The following is a 21,629-nucleotide window of genomic DNA, read 5'->3' on the forward strand; positions in this document are numbered from 1 at the left end:
AACACAGAATAAAAGGACATGACTGAGGCCAGGCGTTCGAGACGAGCCTGAGCAACATTGCAAGACCCCATCTCTACAAAAAAATTAAAAAATTAGTTGGGTGTGCCTGTAATCCCAGCTACTGGGGAGACTGAGGCGAGTGGATTGCTGGAGCCCAGGAGTTCAAGGCTGTAGTGAGGTATAATGATGCCACTGTACTCCAGCCTGGGTGACAGATTTGAGACCCTATCTCTAAGAGAAAAAAAAAAAGACATAATTGATAATGATTGTTATGGCTGGTCTAGAGCCACTGACTCATGTCTCGATCCACCAGTTATGTCCCTGGCTGTTCATGTTCCAGGAAGACTCGATTTGTGGCTGGTCCACCTCTTATTTTAAAAGTCTTAGGCCGGGCACAGTGGTTCATGCCTGTAATCCTGGCACTCTGGGAGGCCGAGGCGGGTGGATCGTTTGAGCTCAGGAGTTTGAGACCAGCCTGAGCAAGAGCAAGACCCCATCTCTACTAAAAATAGAAAGAAATTATATGGACATCTAAAAATATACACAGAAAAAATTAGCCGCCTGCCTGTAGTCCCAGCTACTTGGGAGGCTGAGGCAGGAGGATTGCTTGAACCCAGGAGTTTGAGGTTGCTGTGAGCTAGGCTGATGCCATGGCACTCTACCCAGGCAACAGAGACCCTGTCTCCAAAAAAAAAAAAAAAGAAGAGAACCTTTGTCCAGGCACACATGCCGGTGCTGTTGGCTGTGAGTTGAGTGTTACTGAATCCACAGTGTATGTTAAGTAAGGTGCCTTTCAACAGAAACACACTTAAAATGAGATCTTGAATGGACTAATTGATGACTGTGTTATGGCTGGAGTCTGTCGGGAACCTAACCCTGTTATTTCCCCTAGAAGGCAACGGGTCAGTGTTCGCTAAACATAACTACCTCGAATAACAAGAATCGACTGTAAGTTTTTATTTTGAAATAGTCTAAGACTCACAAGCACTTGCAAAAATAGTCCAGATGGTTTCCATGTACCTTCACCCAGCAACTCCCAATGGTGATAATGTCACGTAACCGCGATCCATCCATGTATGGGTTTGAGTGACCAACACCACAGCGCAGAACTGTTCCGTCACCACAAAGAAACCATGCCTTCCTTCTTTTTAATTATGGTAAAATATGTATAATGTAAAATTTACCATCTTACCCATTTTTAAGTGCACAGCTCAGCGGCATTAAGCACACTCACATTGCTGTGCAACCATCACCACCCTCCACCTCCAGAACTTTCTCATCTTCCCAGACTGAAACTCTGTCCCCATGAAATGCTAACTCCCTGTCCCCCTCCCCAGCCCCTGGCACCCACCTTTCTACTTCCTGTCTCTGTGGATCTGACGACTCTAGGGACCTCCTGTGAGCAGAATCACACAGGATTTGTCCTTTTGTGTCTGGCTTATGTCACTGAGCACGGTGTCCCCAAGGTTTATCTGCGTGGTAGCCTGTGTCAGAATCTCCTTCCTTGTTATGGCTTAATAGTATTCAAGGAAACAATGATTTCTTGACCCTCGTTTTGTGGGAAGCCCCATTCTGTTGGGAAGTATGTTCAATTGTCTTCTGCTCTGTTGAGGACACAGAAAATTGAAACAAGCAAGTTCTCTTGTATAGGGGTGGGGGCGTTCTTCTTTTAACTCAAATTCTATCTCTTGTACCCCTTTGAGGGCTACCTGGTGTCTCTAATCATGACCCTAAGACACGAAAACTGCACTGTCTCCTAAGTCATCAAAGGAAGATTTAAATCTATTGCTACAGATTTAGGGTTCTCAGTAGTTTGTTAAAACTCTTCAGAATCAGCAATTCTTAGGTGGTATTTATAGTGACTTTTTCTGGGGACTCTTTGATTAAAGCAGAGTCCATCTGACTTTGGACAAAACCATCAGTCCACGGGAGCAGTCGGTCAGCCGTGCCCAGACGCCGGGCAAAGTATGCATTTCAGGATTTGTGCCATATTTGTACGTTTAGGTCATAATTGCTGGGGCGGGATTAAGCGAGGTGTAGACATGGCAGGAAATGCCTGCTGTGGACCGTGTAGCCTAGGATTTGTGGATTTAGGATTTGTGTCTCCGTACACGGGTGTTTCTATATGAGTGATGTCTCCATCGTCTTTGCTATAGTAATAGTAATTGTTGGCCATGTATGGTGACGTCAGAATGTTTGTGGTCACTGACAGAGTGCCATCCTCACCCTGCTATGGTATAGAATGAACAGCCACGGAGAACAGATGTGATGTGGCATCTCACAGCTTATCGGCCAGTGTCTTAATTTACAAGCTTTCTTCATTACTCCTCTGCCAGAAAGTCCTCATGCATCCCCACCTGCATGTTTGCAATCACTTTAAATTTCCACCTAATTAAAATTCTCTCAGAAAATGCCGACTCCACTCCCCGGGAAAGCAGTGGTGGGAACATGTTCTTCCAGGGCACACTCGGTGCCCACCCCAAGGTTCATAGACCCTGTGCCACCGAGAGCCAAAGTTCCAGCTGCTTCCCCTGCTGTAACATAGAGAAACCGGTGGATGGGCGTGTCAGGGACCCCGGCAAGAGATCCGTGAACAGATCTCTTTTTAATGGTGCCGTTTGTTCTTGCCCAGGGCAGAGCTTTAAGACACGATTTTATAAAATGTGAGAATAAACTAGCCAAGCAGCCCATCTCAACCAGGCTTGACTCAAGAGGTTGGTTTGTCAAATAGAGGGAGAAAACTCAGCCCAGGGAACGAGGCTGTGCTCCCATTAGGAGTCGCATCTTTCCATCACTAGGAAAAGTTATCAGTGTGTCCGGGTGTCCTCTGATCTGAACCCTTAAATGAATGAGCAGATGGGTCTAAACAACCCCCTGGAACCCCTGTTGCATGTGGGTTGAACTAGAATCGGAACCCGGAGTCCACTTTGGTGGTAGGGTTCTGTTTGAGTGCCGACAACCAGGGGCAGCTCAAGTCCCTCTGGGTCTTAAAGTCGTCCTGACATCAATCTCAGGTTCATTAGCATCCTGCGCGTGGTGTCGGCATGAACCACGCCAAGCTCAGAGCTCCCTGTTTCGTGATCTTAGATTATTCACAGTGGACGCAATCTGTGTTCTTGCCTTTCTTACCCCCTGCAAAGACAGAGGGGAGCGCAGAGGGGTTTTTGTTTTGTTTGACCAAAGGAGAAAATGCCGTGCAATTTCCAACACTAAATGATCACAGTGGGGACCAATTTCCTGCCCTCCAGCCCCGCTGCTTCAGCCAATACAGCGAGGGAAGACGCAGCTTTATTTTCTAGAAGGATCCTACCGAGGCATAAAAAGGGCGCGCAGCCCAGCCTGGCGCCGCGCCGGGTCCCAGAGCCCCAGCGTGAACATGGGAAATACTCATTCCAAAAGCGGCGACAGACACGGCTCGCTCCCAGGCCGTCCGGAGCTGTCTTTTTACGGCTCTTTCCCCAGGAAATGGAGCGAGAACGTCTTCTTAGATAATGAGCTGTTGACCTCCAAGATCCTGTCCGTGCTGCGGCCGCAGTCGGAGCGGGGCTTGCGCGCGGGCGACCTCCGCTACCCAGCGCACTTTCTCAGCACCAACTCCGTCTTTGCCTCTGTCGCAGCCTCGCTCAAGGAGCACCCCCGGAGCACCCTCCTGTCCGATGGCAGCCCAGCCCTGTCCAGGAATGTTGGCATGACGGTCTCGCAGAAAGGAGGTCCCCAGCCAACACCGAGCCCGGCTGGAACTGGGACAAGACTTGGGTAAGGCGGGGTCCCCTCTCTGCCATCAGGTGGGTGGCATCCCTCGGGAAGCTGTCGACAGCCCCTCTGAAAGGAGACCCCCCCCCCTTTCTTAGGTCTATGTGAGTCGGCACAGCAGCCCCCATGCCAGGTGATGAAATTCTCATTAACGCCTGCTTCCAAGACCCATGCCGTTTTTCCAAAATGATGTGTCCCGGGGTGTATCTGGCCACCGGTGGAGCCGATTTGCTTAATATTCTGGAAGGATCCTTGAACTCTTACCTGGGGTGGGGCTCCTTACTGTATGCAAGGCGATGCTAAAAGTCCCAGCGAGGGTGCTGTGGAGGTAGCATCCCGATGTCTGTGCCTTAGCTGGTTTCCTCGATAGTGCATTCAGCAGTGTCCGGGTAGAAAGTAATGCTAAGCCCTGCCGTGTTAGTGGTGATCTTACATGCGCTGGTGGGCAAGGAGGGGTTACACTTTTCCTCTGGGAAGGGGCTCCCCCCCCACCTTCGACTGTGAAGCTGTGTCCCCCTAACTCCCAGCAGAAGGACTCCCAGGGGCTTTAGTGGACTCTGGTGGTCAGTAGAGGGAGAGCCCACGATTCACACCCCCTTAGAATGTTCCCGAACGTTAACGTCATGATGGAAAAAGTCCTGGCGTGACATTGACAGATGGCCTCCCAGGTTTTAAAAACGATCTGTGACAAAGTTAAGGCTCACGTGGAAATCTGGAAAGTTCTCAGTTACGTAATCAGATGGAGAAACTGATCTGCCTTCGCAGAATGGGGCTGGGTGTGTTTTAATTCAGTCTTCTGAAATCATCATGATTTTCACTTAGACCATTCACAGGAGAGATGGATGAAGCGGATTCCGCGTTTTTAAAATATAAGCAGGCAGCCGATGACTCCCTGTCACTCGCATCTTCGAATACCGAGTCCATTTTCATAGAAGGTACGGTCACCTGGATTCTCCCGCAACTGTCTCGGCGTCCCCGTCCATCCTGGGAGACACTGGGGCTGATGTCAGAGTGTCCGTGGGTGTGGTGGCCGGGAGCCAGCCAGGCTCCAGCCCCCAGCATCAGCCCCTCATTCCTCCTTCAGACCCTTACGCTGCCTCATTGAGGAGCGAGATCGAATCAGACGGCCACGAGTTCGAGGCCGAGTCCTGGAGCCTCGCCGTGGATTCAGCCTATGCCAAGAAACAGAAGAGGGAGGTGGTGAAAAGACAGGATGTCCTCTATGGTAAGAGGCCCAAAGCCCCATGCCACCGTGCCAGCTCTCCAGTTATTTTTCTTTCTTTTTTAATTCCATCTGGAAGTCCAGGTTCTGTGGCCGACCTCCCCTGAGACCGTGTGGCCCATTCCACCTGCCTCCCCCAGCACAGTCCTGCCTCCCAGGCCAGGGAAGAGCTGGTCAGGGAGGATTTTGTTAGGACACATCCCCGTGGACGAATCTAGCCAAATGCCCAGGTCTGACCCATTCCTGCCTTGTTGGTGCCTGTCTCAGTCTATCTGGGCTGTGCTCACAGTGCTGCAGGCTGGGAAGTCCAAGATCAAGGCGCCGGCAGACTCGGTGTCCAGTGTCGGCCGCTTCCTGGTTTCTCGCCTTCGAGCTGTGTCCTTACATGGTCTCCCTGGGGTCCTTGTCATAAGGGCACTAATCCCATCATGAGGGCTCTACCTTCATGACCTGGTCACCTTCCGAAGGCCCCATGTCCTGTTACTGCCACATTGGGGGTTAGGATTTCGGCGTATGAATCTGGGGGAACACACACGTCCATCAGTGACACATGCAGATGCGTGAGTTGTACACCCATGAGGGTGATGGCCTCAGAACAATGTCCTTGCTTAAAACCAGCCTTGAAACCTCTTCAGTTGACTTCAGGCAGGAAACCTGCGATATTGAGGTCCCGGGGCCCTCTCCTTCCCCTGCTCCCTTAGGCTGGGGCCCCCGCAGCACTGGGCTGGGAAGGAAGGGAAGCCTGGACACTCGGCAGTAAGAAAGACCCAAAGGCAGGGACTCGGGCAGAGAACCTTCAGATGCCAGCCCAGCACATGAAGGGCAGGCAGCACCCACGAGTGCCCGGCGGGGCCTCGGAGCTGGTGTGGGTACATCCCGCCATCTGTGTCCCCGCAGAGCTGATGCAGACGGAGGTGCACCACGTGCGGACACTCAGGATCATGCTCCGGGTGTACTTCAGGGCCCTGCAGGAGGAGCTGCAGTTCAGCTGCGCCGCCATCAGCCGCCTCTTCCCCTGCGCCGACGACCTGCTGGAGATGCACGGCCACTTCCTCTCCCGGCTCAAGGAGCGCCGCCACGAGTCCCTGGAGGAGGGCAGCGACCGGAATTACATCATCCAGAAAATCGGGGACCTCTTGGTACAGCAGGTGGGTGCAGCCACGTTCATCCGGACCATCTTTAGAGCCCCTGTCCCCACCTGTTCCAATAATAAAATGAAAGTGGCCCCTGTTTTCCAAGGGCCCCAGAGGACACACAGTACCCCTCACAGCTACGCCTGGAGTTCATGTTCTGGAAACACAGACACCTAAGATAGCAAACATCCCTGTCCAACCACGGTTCGACGTTGTGTTCTTCTGTGCTCATGTTAGCTTGCTTGGTTTTATTTGTTTGGTTCTGCCCGTTGTGTTTTTGACCATGAGAAGCATACCTGTGGGCCAGGCACCGTGGTTCACACCTGTAATCCTAGCACTCTGGGAGGCTGAGACGGGAGGATCGCTTGAGGTCAGGAGTTCGCAACCAGCCTGAGCAAGAGCGAGACCCCGTCTCTACTAAAAGTAGAAAAAATTAGCCAGGTGTGGTGGCACATGCCTGTAGTCCCAGCTACTCAGGAGGCAGGATCCCTTGAGCCCAGGACTTTGAGGTTGCTGTGAGCTAGGCTGACGCCACGGCACTCTAGCTTGGGCAACATAGCGAGACTCTGTCTCAAAAAAGCATACCTGTGGACCAGAGCCATCTAAGGGAGCAGTATTGACGCCGCATGTTCACCGTAGGCCAGGGTTGACGCAGGGGAGCTGTACTCCTCCCCTGGCCACAGACCACTGGCTCAGAGCAGCCTGTGTCAATTAATTAGAATAATTAGGAGAATACTCCCTTGACTTATTCATGTTTCTAACATTCTTTGGCTCAAACTTATTTTTCCTCCTTGGATCTCAGGAAGCTATACAGCATCTGCGATGCAGCAAAGCCCTTAAGCAGAAAGTTTTCTCATTTAACCTTTATCGCACTTTTGCAATTAGACACCCCAGGCCCAGCCGAAAGCATTTCCCTTTTTGAGGACATAGTGGAAACTGAGTATTGCAGGAAAGTCCGGATTTATTTTAACAGAGCCAGCTGAATTCGATGAAAATATACCTTGGCGGTTTTCATGTTTCATCATCATAACATTTGCATTCTCTTCCCTGTTAGTTTTCAGGTGAAAATGGAGAGAGAATGAAAGAAAAATACGGGTTGTTTTGCAGCGGCCACAACGAGGCAGTCAGTCAGTACAAGTTGCTGTTGCAGCAAAGCAAGAAATTTCAAAACTTGATCAAGGTAAAAAAAAAAAAGTTTGTTTGTTTTTTTTTAATTTAAAAACTTACCATCTTTGCTGTCAATTTTTTCCACACAGCTATATAGAGTCTTGGGATTTGGGAATTGTTTCTAAATCGCCTGTTAGAAAGCAGTGATTTTTCAAAGTGTTATATTGTTTTTAACTACAACCCTGTTCGGAACCCATCAGTGAAATCTGACGTGGAATCCCAAGATGTAAAACATATCATGCCGGGCGAGGTGGCTCACGCCTATAACCCTGGCAGTTTGGGCGGCTGAGGTGGGAGGATCACTTGAGGCCAGGAGTTTGAGACCAGCCTGGGCAACATAGCAAGACCCAGTCTCTACAGAAAATTTTTAGAATTAGCCAGGCGTGATGGCACACACCTGTAGTCCAAGCTACTCAGGAGGCTGAGGTGGGAGGATCACTTGAGGCCAGGAGTTCGAGGCTGCAGTGAGCTATGATGACGCCACTACCCTCCAGCCTGGGTGACAGAACAAGACCCTATCTCTGAATAAACAAATACATACATATACACAAAGCAAAGCATATCTCGGGCTTTGTTCTTCATCACAGCAGGTGGCCCCCAAGGTCCCCCTGCAGGCCCCCAGTGTAGGACCTGCCAACCACCACGTCTCAGCCTGTGTGACGCAGAGACCATTTGAAGGGGCTGCCCTGCCCTGGGAACTGGCCCTTTAGAGCCACCACATCCTGCCTGTGGAGGCTCCAGCTGTCATCAGGAGTGTTACTCCAAACTTTTGTCCCCTCCCTGCTCCTGATCCCTGCAGAGTGATCCTTGTGCCTCATTTGCCCGAGAGTGGCCCAAAGCACAGCTGGAGTCAGCTAAGTCAAGCAAGACCCCACCTCCCGCCTCCTAGAAACCACATGTGGGTTAAGACTACTCGGCCCTCTTTAGAGGCTGGAGCACACCTGATTCTAGAACAGCTCCATCACCTGTGGCCTGTTCAGGGCTTTGTTCTGAAGTGACATTCAACACCTGATGGTCTGAGGTTACGAATGACATGCATTTAAATTCCGGTCTGTTATCACAGTAGACAGACGTGAGAGGGAGACAGTCACTTTGGGGCCGCAGTTCATCCACTAATACGCAGTGGAGTTGGAGCCGGGGCCACAGGCACCTGGAAGTGAGTGCGTGGGAGTGGGGGCGGCTTCCGAGGAAGGCTTTGTCCACAGACGCTCGCCAGTCCCACAGTGACTCTCTGGTCCTCTTAAGAAGTGGCTCTTTGCAATGGCTGGCATCCCTGAAATGCGTACAGGAGTAGCTGGAGCCATCACGGAGAATGTGTGGAATGCTCCAGACAGCACAGGAAGCTGCTGTCAGCCCCCACCAGGAAGTGGCTTCAAGTGACCGACCACTGCTCTGGTTCGCAGCCCAAGGGGAGCCTCGGAAAGCTCCCGGGAGCCAGTTTGGGAGTCACATGCCCAGTCTGGTTCCGGAGGGTCCCAGCAGTCGCAGGTCAGGGTTAGGGTCTTGGCGGGCATGCGCACTTCCTGCCTGCAGACAGCTTGACAGGTGATTTCCATCACACCCCGGCTGGTTCTTGTTTCTTGTTTTTGTTTTGTTTTTTTTAACAGATTCTTAACATCACCTGTATTTATTTTTATTTATTTATTTATTGAACTATTTATTTATTTATGAGATGGGGGTCTTGCTATGTTGCCCAGGCTAGTCTCTATCTCCTGGGCTCAAGTGATCCTCCTGCCTCAGCCTCCTGAGTGACTGCGACCATAGGCGCACACCATCGCACCTGGCTCATTTCTTCTTAACGGGTCTCGAGGGGGCCCTCGCTCACATGCAAGGTGAAGCTGCCTTTGCTTTTGTGGCCTTTTTGTATACAGGGGATACCTGCTTTCAGGTGTCTGGTATGTGTGCGTGTCCCCTCCAAAGCAGCAAAGGCAAGGCCCTGGCGAGCCACAAAAAGGAGGAGCCTCAGCCTCGGTAACCGGCCGGTAACCGATCGGGCAGGAGCTGGGACGTTAATGTGGCACAGTATCCTTTTCCATCTCCTAGAAAATCGGCAACTCGTCCGTCGTGAGGCGGCTGGGCGTGCAGGAGTGTCTTCTCCTGGTGACGCAGCGCATCACCAAATACCCGGTGCTGCTGGAGCGCATCATTCAGAACACGGAAGGTAGGCTCCCTCTCGCTGCCGTGCAGGGCGGGGCCCTCTGTCCACCCACTCCCTGTGCTGGCAGCGGGTTGGATAAATTCCCCTCGGAACCCACTCTGGTGGGCGCTGGGGTTTCTGACTCGAGAAAGATGGGGCGGCCAGCACCACGAAGGCAGGGGCTGGGTCTCACTTGCCTGCCGTATCCCCCAGCACGTAGCGCAGGCTGGGTCATGGCAGGCCTTCTCTGTGGCGTGGATGAATGGATGGAGATGGTGCCCTTGTTAAGGTCCCTGCTGGTGATCCAGACGGACCCAGGGGTGACCCAGGCCAAGACAGGGATGTGCTTGGAGCTGTGGAGGGCAGAGAAGGGCACACAGTCTGGCTGGGAATTCTCAGGGCCAGGGCAGTGCTGGCCACACCTTCCACGTCCCCAGTGGGAACAAGGGAGAATGAGCAGGTTCCCCTGCCACATCCTCAGAGTGGGAGGAGCTAGCTCTTGGTCATGGCAGGAGGTGGTGGGAGTCTTTTATGAAGGGCTGAGGGACACAGGGGAGTTTGTCTGCCAAGCAACGACCAGCAGAGCCAGACAGGGCAGTTTTGTCACTTAAATTGCCCCTTAGCCTCTGCATCCGGCAGAACCTCCACCTGGGTGAAAACTGTAAACTCTGGGCTGTTGCATTTATTTTGGAGAACCATTGACATCTCAGGAGATCGTAGTCGGGAGGCAGTCCTTTAGAGAACACACCTTACAAATCCCGCCTGCCTGTACATAGTATGTCCACTTCTGTTGCGTTCGTGGACTCGGACAAAGAAAGACACTAACTCTGCTGTGTGTGGCAGCTGGCACCGAGGACTACGAAGACCTGACCCAAGCCCTGAATCTCATCAAGGACATCATCTCGCAAGTAGACGCCAAGGTTAGCGAGTGTGAGAAGGGCCAGCGCCTCAGGGAGATTGCAGGGAAGATGGACCTGAAGTCCTCCAGCAAACTCAAGAACGGACTCAGCTTCCACAAGGAGGACATGCTTCGGCGGCAGCTCCACCTGGAGGGCACACTGTGTTGGAAGACCACGTCCGGGCGCTTGAAAGGTAAAGCCCTGCCCCTGGGCACTACTGGTGGGCACCATATTGGATCAGTGGGCACTGTCTTGGAGTGGTGGGTGCCATCTGGGATTGGTGGGTGCGATTTTGGATTGAAGGCATGGTCTTGGGAGTGGGAGCACCATCTTAGATCAGTGGGTGCCATCTGTGATTGGCGAGTACCATCTTGGATGGGTGGCACTCTCTCGGGAGTGGTGGTACCATCTTAAATCAGTGATCACTATCTTAGAGTGGTGGGCATCATCTTGGATTGATTGCACCATCTTGGATTGGTGGCACTATCTTCAATCGGTGGCACCGTCTTGAAGTGGTTGACACGACACCATCCTGGATTAGTGGGCACTATCTTGGATCGGTGGGCGCCATCTTGGTTTGGCAGGTGCCAGCTGACACGGAGCCACTGCAGACTGGCTTTGGCTACTTCATGGCCAAAGGGAGGTTACGTGCTAAGTCAGGTTGTACACAGGCAGCCAGGAGTGTAACAAAACGTGGTGGTATCCACACCCTCTTCCTCTGGTCTTAGAAATGGTGCAGTACAAACTGGAGGGCACACTGAATCACTGACTTCTAAACAGAAACCCAAGGCGTTGGCACCATGACGCCCCAGGTTTGGCAGAGGCCCTGGGGCTCCAACATGCTCCGCTGCAATCCGGATGCAGTCTCGGGCCTGCCTGCTGTGGGCCCAGCCACCAAAGGGTGCCCATGTGGGTAGGAAGTGCCACCGGGACTGCTGAGCAGGGTCGCCCAGCATCCCACTCGCTGCCCAGGGTGTGCTCTGATTCCTGCTTTCAGAATCCACGTTGCAGTTCCAGACCAGAAAGCGCTCAGGACTCATCCCTGAGTTTCCTGTCCATTTTCTGAGCCTCTAGAAACACCCCAACCTACCCACTGGCATCAGCGTCTTTAAGGATCTTGAGCAGGGTCCTTGAGGTGGCAAATGACAGTATGTGCTCACCTGTCATTTGAGCAGACCCGTGCTCCACAGTGGATAGAATTCAGCGCCTTCTACGTGCCAGGTGCCGCCCTGGGTGGTAGGAAGACACCTGCCCAGGCAAGACCTGTCCCCACTTCCTGGGGCTTCACTCAGCAGACAGAGAGAAACAAAGGAAACAAACAAAAAAATAGAGCCAGGCACAGTGGCCAACACGCCTGTCATCCCAGGTACTCAGGAGGCCAAGGCGGGAGCATGGCTTGAGCCCAGGAGTTTGAGGCCAGACTGGATAGCATAGGGAGACACCCCTGTCCCCATCTCTAAGCACGTAAAAATGAAAAATAGAAGTGTAGCAAATGCTTTGAAAGGTAGCCAGCAGGCTGCAGTGCGAATTAGGTGGAGAAAACATGTCTGATCTAGACAGGAGTCTCAGAAGCAGCTCCCGCCATGGACACTCAGGTCAGGATGTGCACCCAGGTGCAAAAGCCTTACTTGGGGGCCCACGGAGGCTGAGACCAGCCCTTGCTGGGGGGAAGGGGTGAGGCAGAAAGAAACTTCTAGGCCCAGGCAGAAGCACCCAGATGCTGGCACCTTCCCAGGGATCCAGCACCCACCAGGCTGCCCAGCAAGACCCCACAGCCACGTGACCTTTTAGACGTCTGTCTCCTCCTATGCTGTCTCCCCAGATGTCCTTGCCGTGCTGCTGACTGATGTGCTTCTGCTGCTACAAGAAAAGGACCAGAAGTATGTCTTCGCCTCTGTGGTACGTGTCTTGTATCTCGTCTCTTCAGGCGAAGGATCCTGCTTGCTGGGACCTTGCGGGGGCTGCTCTGAAGCCACCCACATTGGCAGCAGCCAAAGGGGCCACATCAAAGGCACACCCAGGCCTTCCTAGGAGGTTCCAGACAGGCAGGAATAGAATGTTCCAGGAAGGAGGGTCCCGTCTCGTTGCCTGCCAAGAGGCTTTGGTTCCCATCTAAACAGTTTCTCTAGCCTCAGTTTCCCTCTGCTTCTTCCTGGTTCTTCCTCTGGCCAGCACTCATAGGTACTCATGGGCCCCAGGATCCGGGCCAGGAACACCCTCCCTTCTTCCCTGGGGCTCACTGGGCCCCAGCTCAGGCAGCCATGGGCTGTGGCCATGCTGACCCCAAAGACTCTGGGCCCAGAGTACCCTTGTTGTGGGAGCCAAGCCTGGCCAGGGCAACGGTGGCCCCGCCTGCCTGGCCCTGCATCCATAGGGCTTGGCTTCCTCCCCTGCAGGTCGTTAACACCTAACAACACAGAACCCCCCGCAGGGCGAGGGGGCGGCCAGGCCCTCCCCTCCGTGTGTACCAGCCACCAAAGGGCTTAAGGAACCTGTTCGCCCCCACACCACCTGGAGAGGAAGGCAGCCTTCGTCACTAAACTGTAGCATCACACCTCGCCCAAAGATTCAAAATAGCTTCTCAAGATGTTTCCCAGCACCGCCCCCCGCTGCCACTTCCCTGTTGCTCGCAGCCTGTGGCGGCCAGTTAAAGCGCGCGTCTTGCTGGTCTGTGGGACCTTCCTTCCCTCTCGAAGGATGCTCAACAGTCTGGAAATACTGTTGCTCCGGGTGGCCTAAGGCACAGGGACCAGGAAGAGGATTTATTTGTTGTCATCCACTAGATCGTGTTGTATCTATTGAGTTTTGTAGTGTTTACCTGTATTACTGATTATGTTTTTAAATTTTTTAAGCATTTTAAGTTGACACATTAAAAGGATACTCGGATATCTTTGCAGTACTGCCTTTTCTTCCCCCGGGTGGTAAAATATTTCTGCTTTGAATCATTTGGAAAGAAACGGTGCACATGACTTTCCCTCTTGGCCCCAGACTCGCAGTCCCACTGCCGCGCGCACACGGTAGGGCGACAGGTGACCTCCCTGCCACGTTCTACCCCTGCAGGACTCGAAGCCCCCCGTCATCTCTTTACAAAAGCTCATCGTGAGGGAGGTGGCCAACGAGGAGAAGGCGATGTTTCTGATCAGCGTCTCCCTGCAAGGACCCGAGATGTACGAGATCTACACGAGCTCCAAAGAGGACAGGAACGCCTGGATGGCCCACATCCGAAGGGCCGTGGAGAGGTGAGAGGGGCCCGGCAGTTCCCCCCGCGTGCCCCCCACATGTGTGTTCTCTGCTGACTTCTCCAGCCTTGACTTTGAGGGTTGGCCAGTCAGCTGGGACCTTGAACTCCCTCGTCCCAGCTTAGGACAGAGGACGCCATTCCAGCTCCAACCTGTTGGGTGGTAGAAGGGCCTGGATGTCTCTGGCCAGGGGCTGCGGGGCCAGGCAGCTCTAACCTGACCTTTCTGCATTCGCGGGCCACTGCCCCTGACATGGCAGACTGTCTGCCCTCCCCAGCCTGGGGCCACACCCATTGGGGCAAGTTGTGGCATCTCATTCTTCTTTCTCCTCGGGCCGAGCACCGCAGCCAGCCTTCTCTCCCCGTTGGGCACCACGGGGCTTCCCGCTGCCGTAGCCTGCTCCGAGCACCCTAGGTACTCAGTAGCTTCAGCCCTGTGGGTCCCCAGCAAGCGAGCTGTGCCCCCAGACAACTCCTCCAAATCAAGGCCAGGAGCTTAAAACCTCTGCCTGGTTATGTCCCGACACTTTGAGGCCGGATAAACGCCAGCGCCTCTCTTTCCCTCCCCACCTCTCCTCCTGCTGCCCATTAACAGACTAAATCCCTCACAAAACCAGAGACGGCCTTGGCAACTGGTTCTGTAGAACCAGCGTCCGTGCCAGAGGCTGGCCAGCCCAGGAGGCACTGTCGCCCACCTGTCCCCTCTCCCTGCAGCTGCCCCGACGAGGAGGAAGGGCCCTTCAGCGTGGCTGAGGAGGAAAGGAAGGAGATTGAGGCCCGAGCCATGAGACTCAGGGAATTCCAAGGTAAGGGGAGTGGGTATTATGGGCACGCCCTCGTGTGGCGAGCCTTCCCTGGGCACCGGGTCCTGGGTCCGCCATCAGGACAGAGGGAATCTCCACCCAAGTGGGGCGTGGTGTTTTCCTGCAGGCTGTCCCACATCCGGCAGCTCTGCGGAGCATTTGGAACAGGGCTGAATCCCGAGTTGGTGATCTCCCAGAGGCCAAGCAGCCCTTCTGGGGTGTGACAAAGGGAGAGACTGAGCTCAGGGCCCCCAAGCCCCTTCCAGAACCCACTGTCAGCCGCACACACTGCCATTGTCCCATCCTCATTCAGGCAGGAGCTCGACCGGCGTGCCCCAGGTCACATACGGAGGGGCCCCCACAGCCTCCTTCCAGAGCCCGGCAGACCCCACCAGCCTGGCTTTGTGGGCAGGGCCCCCCGGAGCCCCAGCTCTTCCCGCCTATTTGTTTACTCACTTTATTGCCGTATAAATCCCATACTGTACCATTCACCCACTTCAAGGGTTCGGTGACTTTTAGTGTGTTCACAATTACAGAACCATCGCCATATCCATTTTAGAACGTCCCATCACCCCAAAAAGAAGCCTCGTCCCCATCAACAATCACTCCCCAGCCCCTGACAACCAGGAACCCACTTCCTGTCTCTGTGGATCTACCTGTTGTGGACACTTCATATACATGAAGTCTCACACTGTGTGTCCTTCTGTTTCTGGTGTCTCTCACTGAGCACGGTGTCCTCAGGTCCCTCCACGCCGTAGCCTGTGTCAGAACCTCATTCCTTTTCATGGCTACATGATATTCCAGCGTGTGGATGGACCACACCGTGTTGATCCATCCTCCTCCCTGTTCTAACAGGGCCCCGTGAGAGTGCAGTGGGGTGGTTGTCAGGGACAGTCCCTGGCACCTCGTGATCTGGAGCAAGTTCCCATCTTCCCTCTTACAAACTGCATTCTTTATTTTTAAATTAGGTAATGTTTAAACAATAAGCACATACAATTAGCTAGTAGATATTTTATTTCTCTTTGTGGGGAGAGGCAGTTTGGCTTAAGCCAAAAAATCTTTTTTTTTTCTTTTAGTAAGTTTAAATTGGAGGTTGTTAATTCATAAAAATGTCCGTAAGAAAAGCGGAAAAAGAATCCCTTTGAGCCTGAGACGTGTGATCCTAGTGTGGTACCTGTTCCGTCTCATTCTGTCTGCTTGGTCACACTGGACGGTCACTGAGATCCACGCCCTGCACGGATGTGCCCCGTCCCCAACAGGGTTCTTGGTGAATTAGAAAGAGATAATGTCTTTACCAAGATATTCTTTCCCTTCCCAAACCCAAAGGCTGGGCGCGGTGGCTCACGCCTGTCATCCCAGCACCCTGGGAGGCCGAGGCAGGAGGATTGCTTGAGCCCAGGAGTTTGAGACCAGCCTGAGCAAGAGCGAGACCCCATCTCTACTAAACAAACAACCAAAAAAAAAAGCCAAGGTCATCCTACATTAAGGACACTCCCATTAAAATGGGGAGTGGGGTGGGGTCACCCACTCTCAACATTATTATTCTCATCCCAGAGGTCCCAGCCCGGGTATTAAGGAAAGAAATTAGAATAAGGTATTACTGGGGGAAGGAGGAGACAGACTTATTTTTGGCAGGTGACATGATTATTTGCCCAGAAAATCCAGTTGAAGCCACCAAAAAGCTGTTGGAACTGGTAAGAGAGGTGAATAATTCACCTGAAGATGATGCCCATAAACCCACAGTCACCAGCAAGAAGTACTAAGAAAATCAGTCCCTTTCAAGGCAGCCAAAAAAAAAAAAAGTTTAGAACCCAGAGATTTGTAAGAGAAGTTAAGTGGAGAAAACCTTGCCCCACAGGCCTGAAAGGCGACTTCTGAGATTAGAAAACTCATCTTCTAAGGTTCTGAGTTGGTCCCAGACCAGTAACTCGGTCTGTTGTGATCTTCACCCACAGCCCTTCGTGTTTGGGTTTTCTAGTTGGGGGACACTGTCGGAGGACAGGGCCATGTCCTCCCCCACCTGTCGGGAATGTGGGACGGAGGGAGTGGCCTGCCCAGGGCCGGGTCAGCGGGTCCCCATCTTCCTGGCCTTACGCTGCTGCCCCCAGGGACAGAGGGTCCGGGGGAAGGCTGACAGGCCGGCTACACCGCCCACCCGCAACACCCATCACCCTGCAGTACAGTTGAGCCAGAAAGACCAGCTGATTGCGCAGAGCCTCCTGGGGAAGCAGCAGATCTACCTGGAGATGGCTGAGATGAGCGGACTCGAGGACCCGCCCCAGCCCCGCACCCTCTTCCGAGGAGGGGACCCCGCCGAGACCCTGCAGGGGGAGCAGATCCTCAAGTCGGCCATGAGTGAGAGTAAGTCGGCCGCCCCCACCCTCACCCCCACCCTGCAGTCCTGCCTGGGTGGGTTCCCTGGGGGACCCCAGGCCAGGCACATAGCTCAGTGTAGCTGACAAGCCACCCTGTCCCGAATGGGTTTCTATTTGGGGGACCCCGGAGCAGCACTGACCCCCACTGGCACCTGCTGGAGCCAGAAGGTCCTTAGACACAATCTGGTTCGAGCCCCTCCTTGCAGACTCACAGCACATTCTCTCCCTGGCAGCAAACACTCCCCATCGGCCACTGTGTGCAAGGCACCCAGCTGGGCCGTGGGGATGTGGGGATCTGAAGTTGACCTTGACTGGTTCCCCAGAAAAACACGTGCCTGCACCCTCGGTGGGCCCATTCTTAGGGCTCCCACGGCCCGGCAGCCCTCCTGTGAGCTGGCCCCGGGCCAGGAACCCCACGTCTAGCAGGAGGTGGCCTCCATGGAGGCCGTGGAGGAGCAGCCCTGTGGAGGGTGTGGTTGGCAAGTGAGCTGCTGTTTCCACACACAGCCCCGAGATAGCCACCAGGCCCCCGGCAGGCCACTCATGCAGGCGGCCAGCACTCAGTCTGCTCTTTCAATACGCGAGGACACAGCCCCTACTCTCCAGAGCTTTCCTACAGGATAAGACGGCAGAGACCAGAGCGGGTGGGTGTTGCTCCCTCCAACCCCGTGGACACTGACGTCCTTCCAACTGCCTCTGTGCCTACTGTTCTTGGACCCCCGAGGACACTCTCGTATCCTGAGCCTCAGCCTGAAGTGTTCTTGTCTCCACCTCTTCGGCTGGATGCAGCCTGTTGGTCCCAGAGGGCTTTGTGTGGACAGCCCTTCCCCTTAAGGCCACCCTCCCATATGGCCATCCTCACACAAGCAGCGGCCACCAAGTGTTCCCTCCTGGCCCCAGGCAGGGACACATCTGGCTTATACCTGGAGGGGAGGGCGCAAGGCTGCCCCATGGCCCTGGCCTTGCTTAGACAAGACTGCGTGCTCTGGTTATGAGGGTGTGCACGGCACAACAGGGCTGAAATCCTACGTCAGCCTGCTGGTCTCCGCTGGCCCCTGCTCTCTGACGCCCCTGGCACGCTCCCGCAGGGTGACCCTCCCCTCCCGTCTCCTTCCTTCCACAGTCGAGGGCATCCACACCCTGCTCTGCAGGCGGCTGGGCAGTGCCAACGGCCAGGCGGAGGACGGAGGCAGCTCTGCGGGCCTGCCGCGGAGGGCCGAGACCTTTGGGGGCTACGACAGCACCAACAGCCCCAGCAAGAGTAAGCGGTGCCACCCTGCCCCTCCCGGCCTAGGCAGCCCCTCGCAAGTTGTGTCGCTCCCGGGAATGTGCTGTTGTAGGTGGTCTGGCAGCAGCACCCAGACCAGCCCGCCCCTGTCCGCTGGTCGCGCTGTTGCAAATGCCACTGCTGGGGCACAGGGAAGATTTGCTACCTGGGCAGGGGCTGGGGGTGGACAAGGAAGGTTCCAGCCCCGGCCATGGGATCCACAGCATCCTCACGCTTCCACTTGGGGTTCTCAGATGGCAGTTTTAAGAAGAAAGTCAGCAGCAACGACCCCAGGCCCCAAGACTGGCGAGGCCCCACGAACAGCCTGGACTCGAAGCTCAGTGACGGCGATGCCCGGGGGGGCTCTGAGGAATCCCCGCAGGTGGTACGTGACTTCCTCGGGATATGCGTTCCCTCAGCACAGTCAGTCCAGGCCATAATTATCACTAACAAATGCAAACAGCTTCCGTTGGGGTTGTCTAGTTTCTGTGTCATGGTGAACATCTGGCACCCAAGCCTCATGTCCAGGCCCACCCTACTGTGGGTCCACGGCAAGCCCCCCCCACACACACATACCTCCCAGGCCGCCCACCCCCTCATTTTCCAGACAGCCGTTTGGCACAGGTAAGATGACTGGCAGGGCCTGGCTCCCCAGTCGTGGCCCAGCCCTGGGTCCTTTCTGTCCCCCATGCCAAGGGGATGTCTTGTCAATAATAAGCGGGCCCAGGTCTGGTTGGGTGGGTCCTTAGCCACTCTGTGGTTTGATACTGCCTTCTTAGGTGGAAGCGCCTGGCGCAGAGTGTGGCCCCCGTCTGCCCGCAGTCCTGGAGTCGGAGGTAGGCCATGGCTGTCCCTCCCCGGAGGGCTGGGCACATGGGGGCGAGCGGCCTGGGCCCAAGAGCCAGCCTCTCCCTCTCTCTTCCTGCAGCTGGTGCAGCGGATCCAGACACTGTCTCATCTGCTCCTGAGCCTCCAGGTACGGGGGGGCGGGGGGCGGGGCCAGCCACAGGTCCCCCTTCTTGGTGGCGGAGGCGTGTGGCTCACCGCTGCCCCGGCGCCCCCGCAGGCGGTCATCGCGCAGCAGGACAGCTACGTGGAGATGCAGCGGGCTGCCATCCAGGAGCGCGAGAAGCAGTTCCGGCTGCAGTCAACGCGCGGGAACCTGCTGCTGGAGCAGGAGCGGCAGCGCAACTTCGAGAAGCAGCGGGAGGAGCGCGCGGGCGTGGAGAAGCTGCAGGGCCAGCTGCGGCAGGAGCAGCAGCGCTGGGAGCGCGAGCGCCAGCGGCAGCGGCAGGAGCTAGAGCGCGCGGCCGCGCAGCTGCAGGAGCGCGAGGACGAGGCGCGGCAGCTGCTCGAGCGGCTGGGGCAGGAGCGCGCCGAGCTGGAGCGCCAGCGCCAGGGCTACCAGCACGACCTGGAGCGGCTGCGGGAGGCCCAGCGCGCAGTGGAGCGCGACCGGGAGCGCCTGGAGCTGCTGCGCCGCCTCAAGAAGCAGAACACAGCGCCGGGCGCGCTGCCGCCTGAGTCGCTGGGCGAGGTGAGCGTGCGCCGGGGTGACGCTTTGCACGTGCGTTTGTGCCAGCGTGTGCAGGTGCGTGGGTGCAAGAGCGATGGCGTGAGATGGCACTAACAACACGTGCTGCCAGGCAGAAATTTTTTTAGAGCTGGTTAAATGCTGATCAGCACGTTGTTGCACGGAACACTTGATAAGTGTTGGAAACTTCTTTTTTCAAAAAGAAAACACCACGGGGCCGGGCGTGGTGGCTCACACCTGTAAGCTCAGCACTTTGGGAGGCCGAGGCGGGAGGATCGCTTGAGCTCAGGAATTGGAGACTGCCCTGTGCAACACAGCAAGAGACCCCGTCTCTAAAAATTTTAAAAAGTAGCAGGCTGTGGCGGGCACCTGTAGTCCCAGCTACTCGGGAGGCTGAGGCAGAAGGATCGCTTGAGCCCAGGAGTTCGAGGTTGCAGTGGGCTGTGATGATGCCACTGCACCCTAGCCTGGGTGAGAGCCCAAGACCGTGTTACTCAAGACAAAAACAAAAACCAGGGGTTATGCGACCATACGTGAATGTGTGCGGCTGTGTTTGTGAGTGAGAGCGTGGGTCCCACTGAGTGTGCCTGAGCCTGCACACGCGACTGGCAGCTCCTTCAGGCTGCGGCCAGCGCTGTCTAGCACAGGCCCTCCCAGCTGAGGGATGGGGCGGCCGGCGGGTCTCCCTGTGCACGTCCCTTGGGGGTGCCCAGTAGGAACTACAGCGTTGAGATGTGTCTGTTGTCCCCGTTTCAGGCCCAGCCCCCAAGCCACCCTCCCAGCTTCAACGGAGACGGGCTGGAGGGGCCCCGGGCGAGTGTGCTGCTGTCCGGAGCGGGGCCCGAGTATGCAGAGCGGCCCGAGGTGGCTCGCCGGGACAGCGCCCCCGCCGAGGGCCGGCCAGCCAAGAGTGACGTGCCCATCCAGCTGCTCAGTGCCACCAACCAGATCCAGAGGCAGGCGGCCGTGCAGCAGCAGATCCCCACCAAGCTGGCCGCCTCCACCAAGGGCGGCAAGGACAAGGGCAGCAAGAGCAGGGGCGCCCAGCGCTGGGACAGCTCGGGTGAGCTCCGGGTCCTGCCCGGCCCCCCTTGCCCTTGCACAGAGAGGTGCGGCCGCGGGCAGTGTGGGAGACCCTCGGGGCTCACTGGGAGCCACCGAAAATGGGACCACAGTGCCATCCTCTGGAGGGGGCACCTCAGGAAAGCTGAAGGCATGACTGTGGTGTCGTGGCTGAGGTCTTTGGCCTCAGGGAGCAAAGCCGAAATGAATGACCCCGAGTTCTTTTCCCACCTCGGCCCTCAAACAGCGGGGTGGGGACGGGAAGCTCTAGAAAGGGTCTCGGTGAGAAGTTAGAGCTCTGGTCACTTAGCACCAGGACAGCCAGGGCCCAGGACAGGTGCAGGGGGCTCTGCCAGCATCCTTGTTCCGTGGATGGGGATGCTGAGGCCCAGAGACACCCAGTCCCTTGACCCCAGGGCACCCTGAGCAAGTACCCCCCTGGAGTGAGCCCATAGCTCCTCAGGGGTGGGAAGCCTGCCCTGCCCTCTTGGATGATGCCTTCCTGGGTGACAACCACGGATGTCCCGAGGAGCGGAGCCTGTCTCCTCAGAAGCCGTCTCTCCTCTCATCCAGATGTCATGTTACTCTGGGGCCCCTCCATTGTCAAGGGCGGGGACTGTTGTCTCTGGATTTGGGGCTCTGTGTCCAAGCAGGATCCAGTCAGGCGCCGCCTATGGGGAGTGTCGGGCCCGGGGTGGCCCAGAGGCCCCTCTGCTCTCCAAGGCTGCCCTGGGGAGGTGGGGGCAGCCCAGTGCCCGGATCGGAGCCCAGGACACCCCTCCCTTGCAGCATCCTTCGACCTGAAGCAGCAACTGCTGCTCAGCAAACTCATGGGGAAGGACGAGAGCGCCTCGCGGAACCGCCGGTCACTGAGCCCCATCCTGCCTGGCAGCCACGGCCCTGCGCCACCCCCAGGTGAGTCCCGTGTCCCCCCAGGAGAACCCCACACCCCTCCAGATGAGTTCCACCCCGTGTGGTGAACCCTGAGCCCCCACAGGTGAGCCCCACACCTTCCAGGTGAGTCCCGTGTCCCCTCAGG

General features: G+C 55.8%; 1 protein-coding gene across 3 annotated transcripts in view; it reads left to right on the forward strand.

Annotated features, from left to right (window-relative positions):
* The window catches only part of ARHGEF18 (Rho/Rac guanine nucleotide exchange factor 18), an 80,640-nt gene that overhangs the window by 56,805 nt on the left and 2,206 nt on the right, over positions 1-21,629 (forward strand). For 2 of the 3 annotated variants that reach the window (XM_069479160.1, XM_069479166.1), the window contains 18 exons: positions 3,618-3,756; positions 4,576-4,688; positions 4,838-4,978; positions 5,873-6,123; positions 7,163-7,288; positions 9,319-9,436; positions 10,256-10,504; positions 12,134-12,210; positions 13,372-13,550; positions 14,264-14,355; positions 16,531-16,713; positions 17,851-17,988; positions 18,249-18,379; positions 18,774-18,830; positions 18,923-18,970; positions 19,061-19,531; positions 20,285-20,591; positions 21,380-21,505. In XM_069479160.1, coding sequence (XP_069335261.1) covers positions 3,618-3,756; positions 4,576-4,688; positions 4,838-4,978; positions 5,873-6,123; positions 7,163-7,288; positions 9,319-9,436; positions 10,256-10,504; positions 12,134-12,210; positions 13,372-13,550; positions 14,264-14,355; positions 16,531-16,713; positions 17,851-17,988; positions 18,249-18,379; positions 18,774-18,830; positions 18,923-18,970; positions 19,061-19,531; positions 20,285-20,591; positions 21,380-21,505 — 2,946 coding nt within the window. Of the gene's footprint in view, positions 1-3,462; positions 3,757-4,575; positions 4,689-4,837; positions 4,979-5,872; positions 6,124-7,162; positions 7,289-9,318; positions 9,437-10,255; positions 10,505-12,133; positions 12,211-13,371; positions 13,551-14,263; positions 14,356-16,530; positions 16,714-17,850; positions 17,989-18,248; positions 18,380-18,773; positions 18,831-18,922; positions 18,971-19,060; positions 19,532-20,284; positions 20,592-21,379; positions 21,506-21,629 lie in introns of all 3 variants that reach the window. The other variant, XM_069479172.1, reaches the window with a different exon arrangement.

This window comes from Eulemur rufifrons, chromosome 2 (genome assembly GCF_041146395.1).
Source record: "Eulemur rufifrons isolate Redbay chromosome 2, OSU_ERuf_1, whole genome shotgun sequence".
Lineage (NCBI taxonomy): Eukaryota > Metazoa > Chordata > Mammalia > Primates > Lemuridae > Eulemur > Eulemur rufifrons.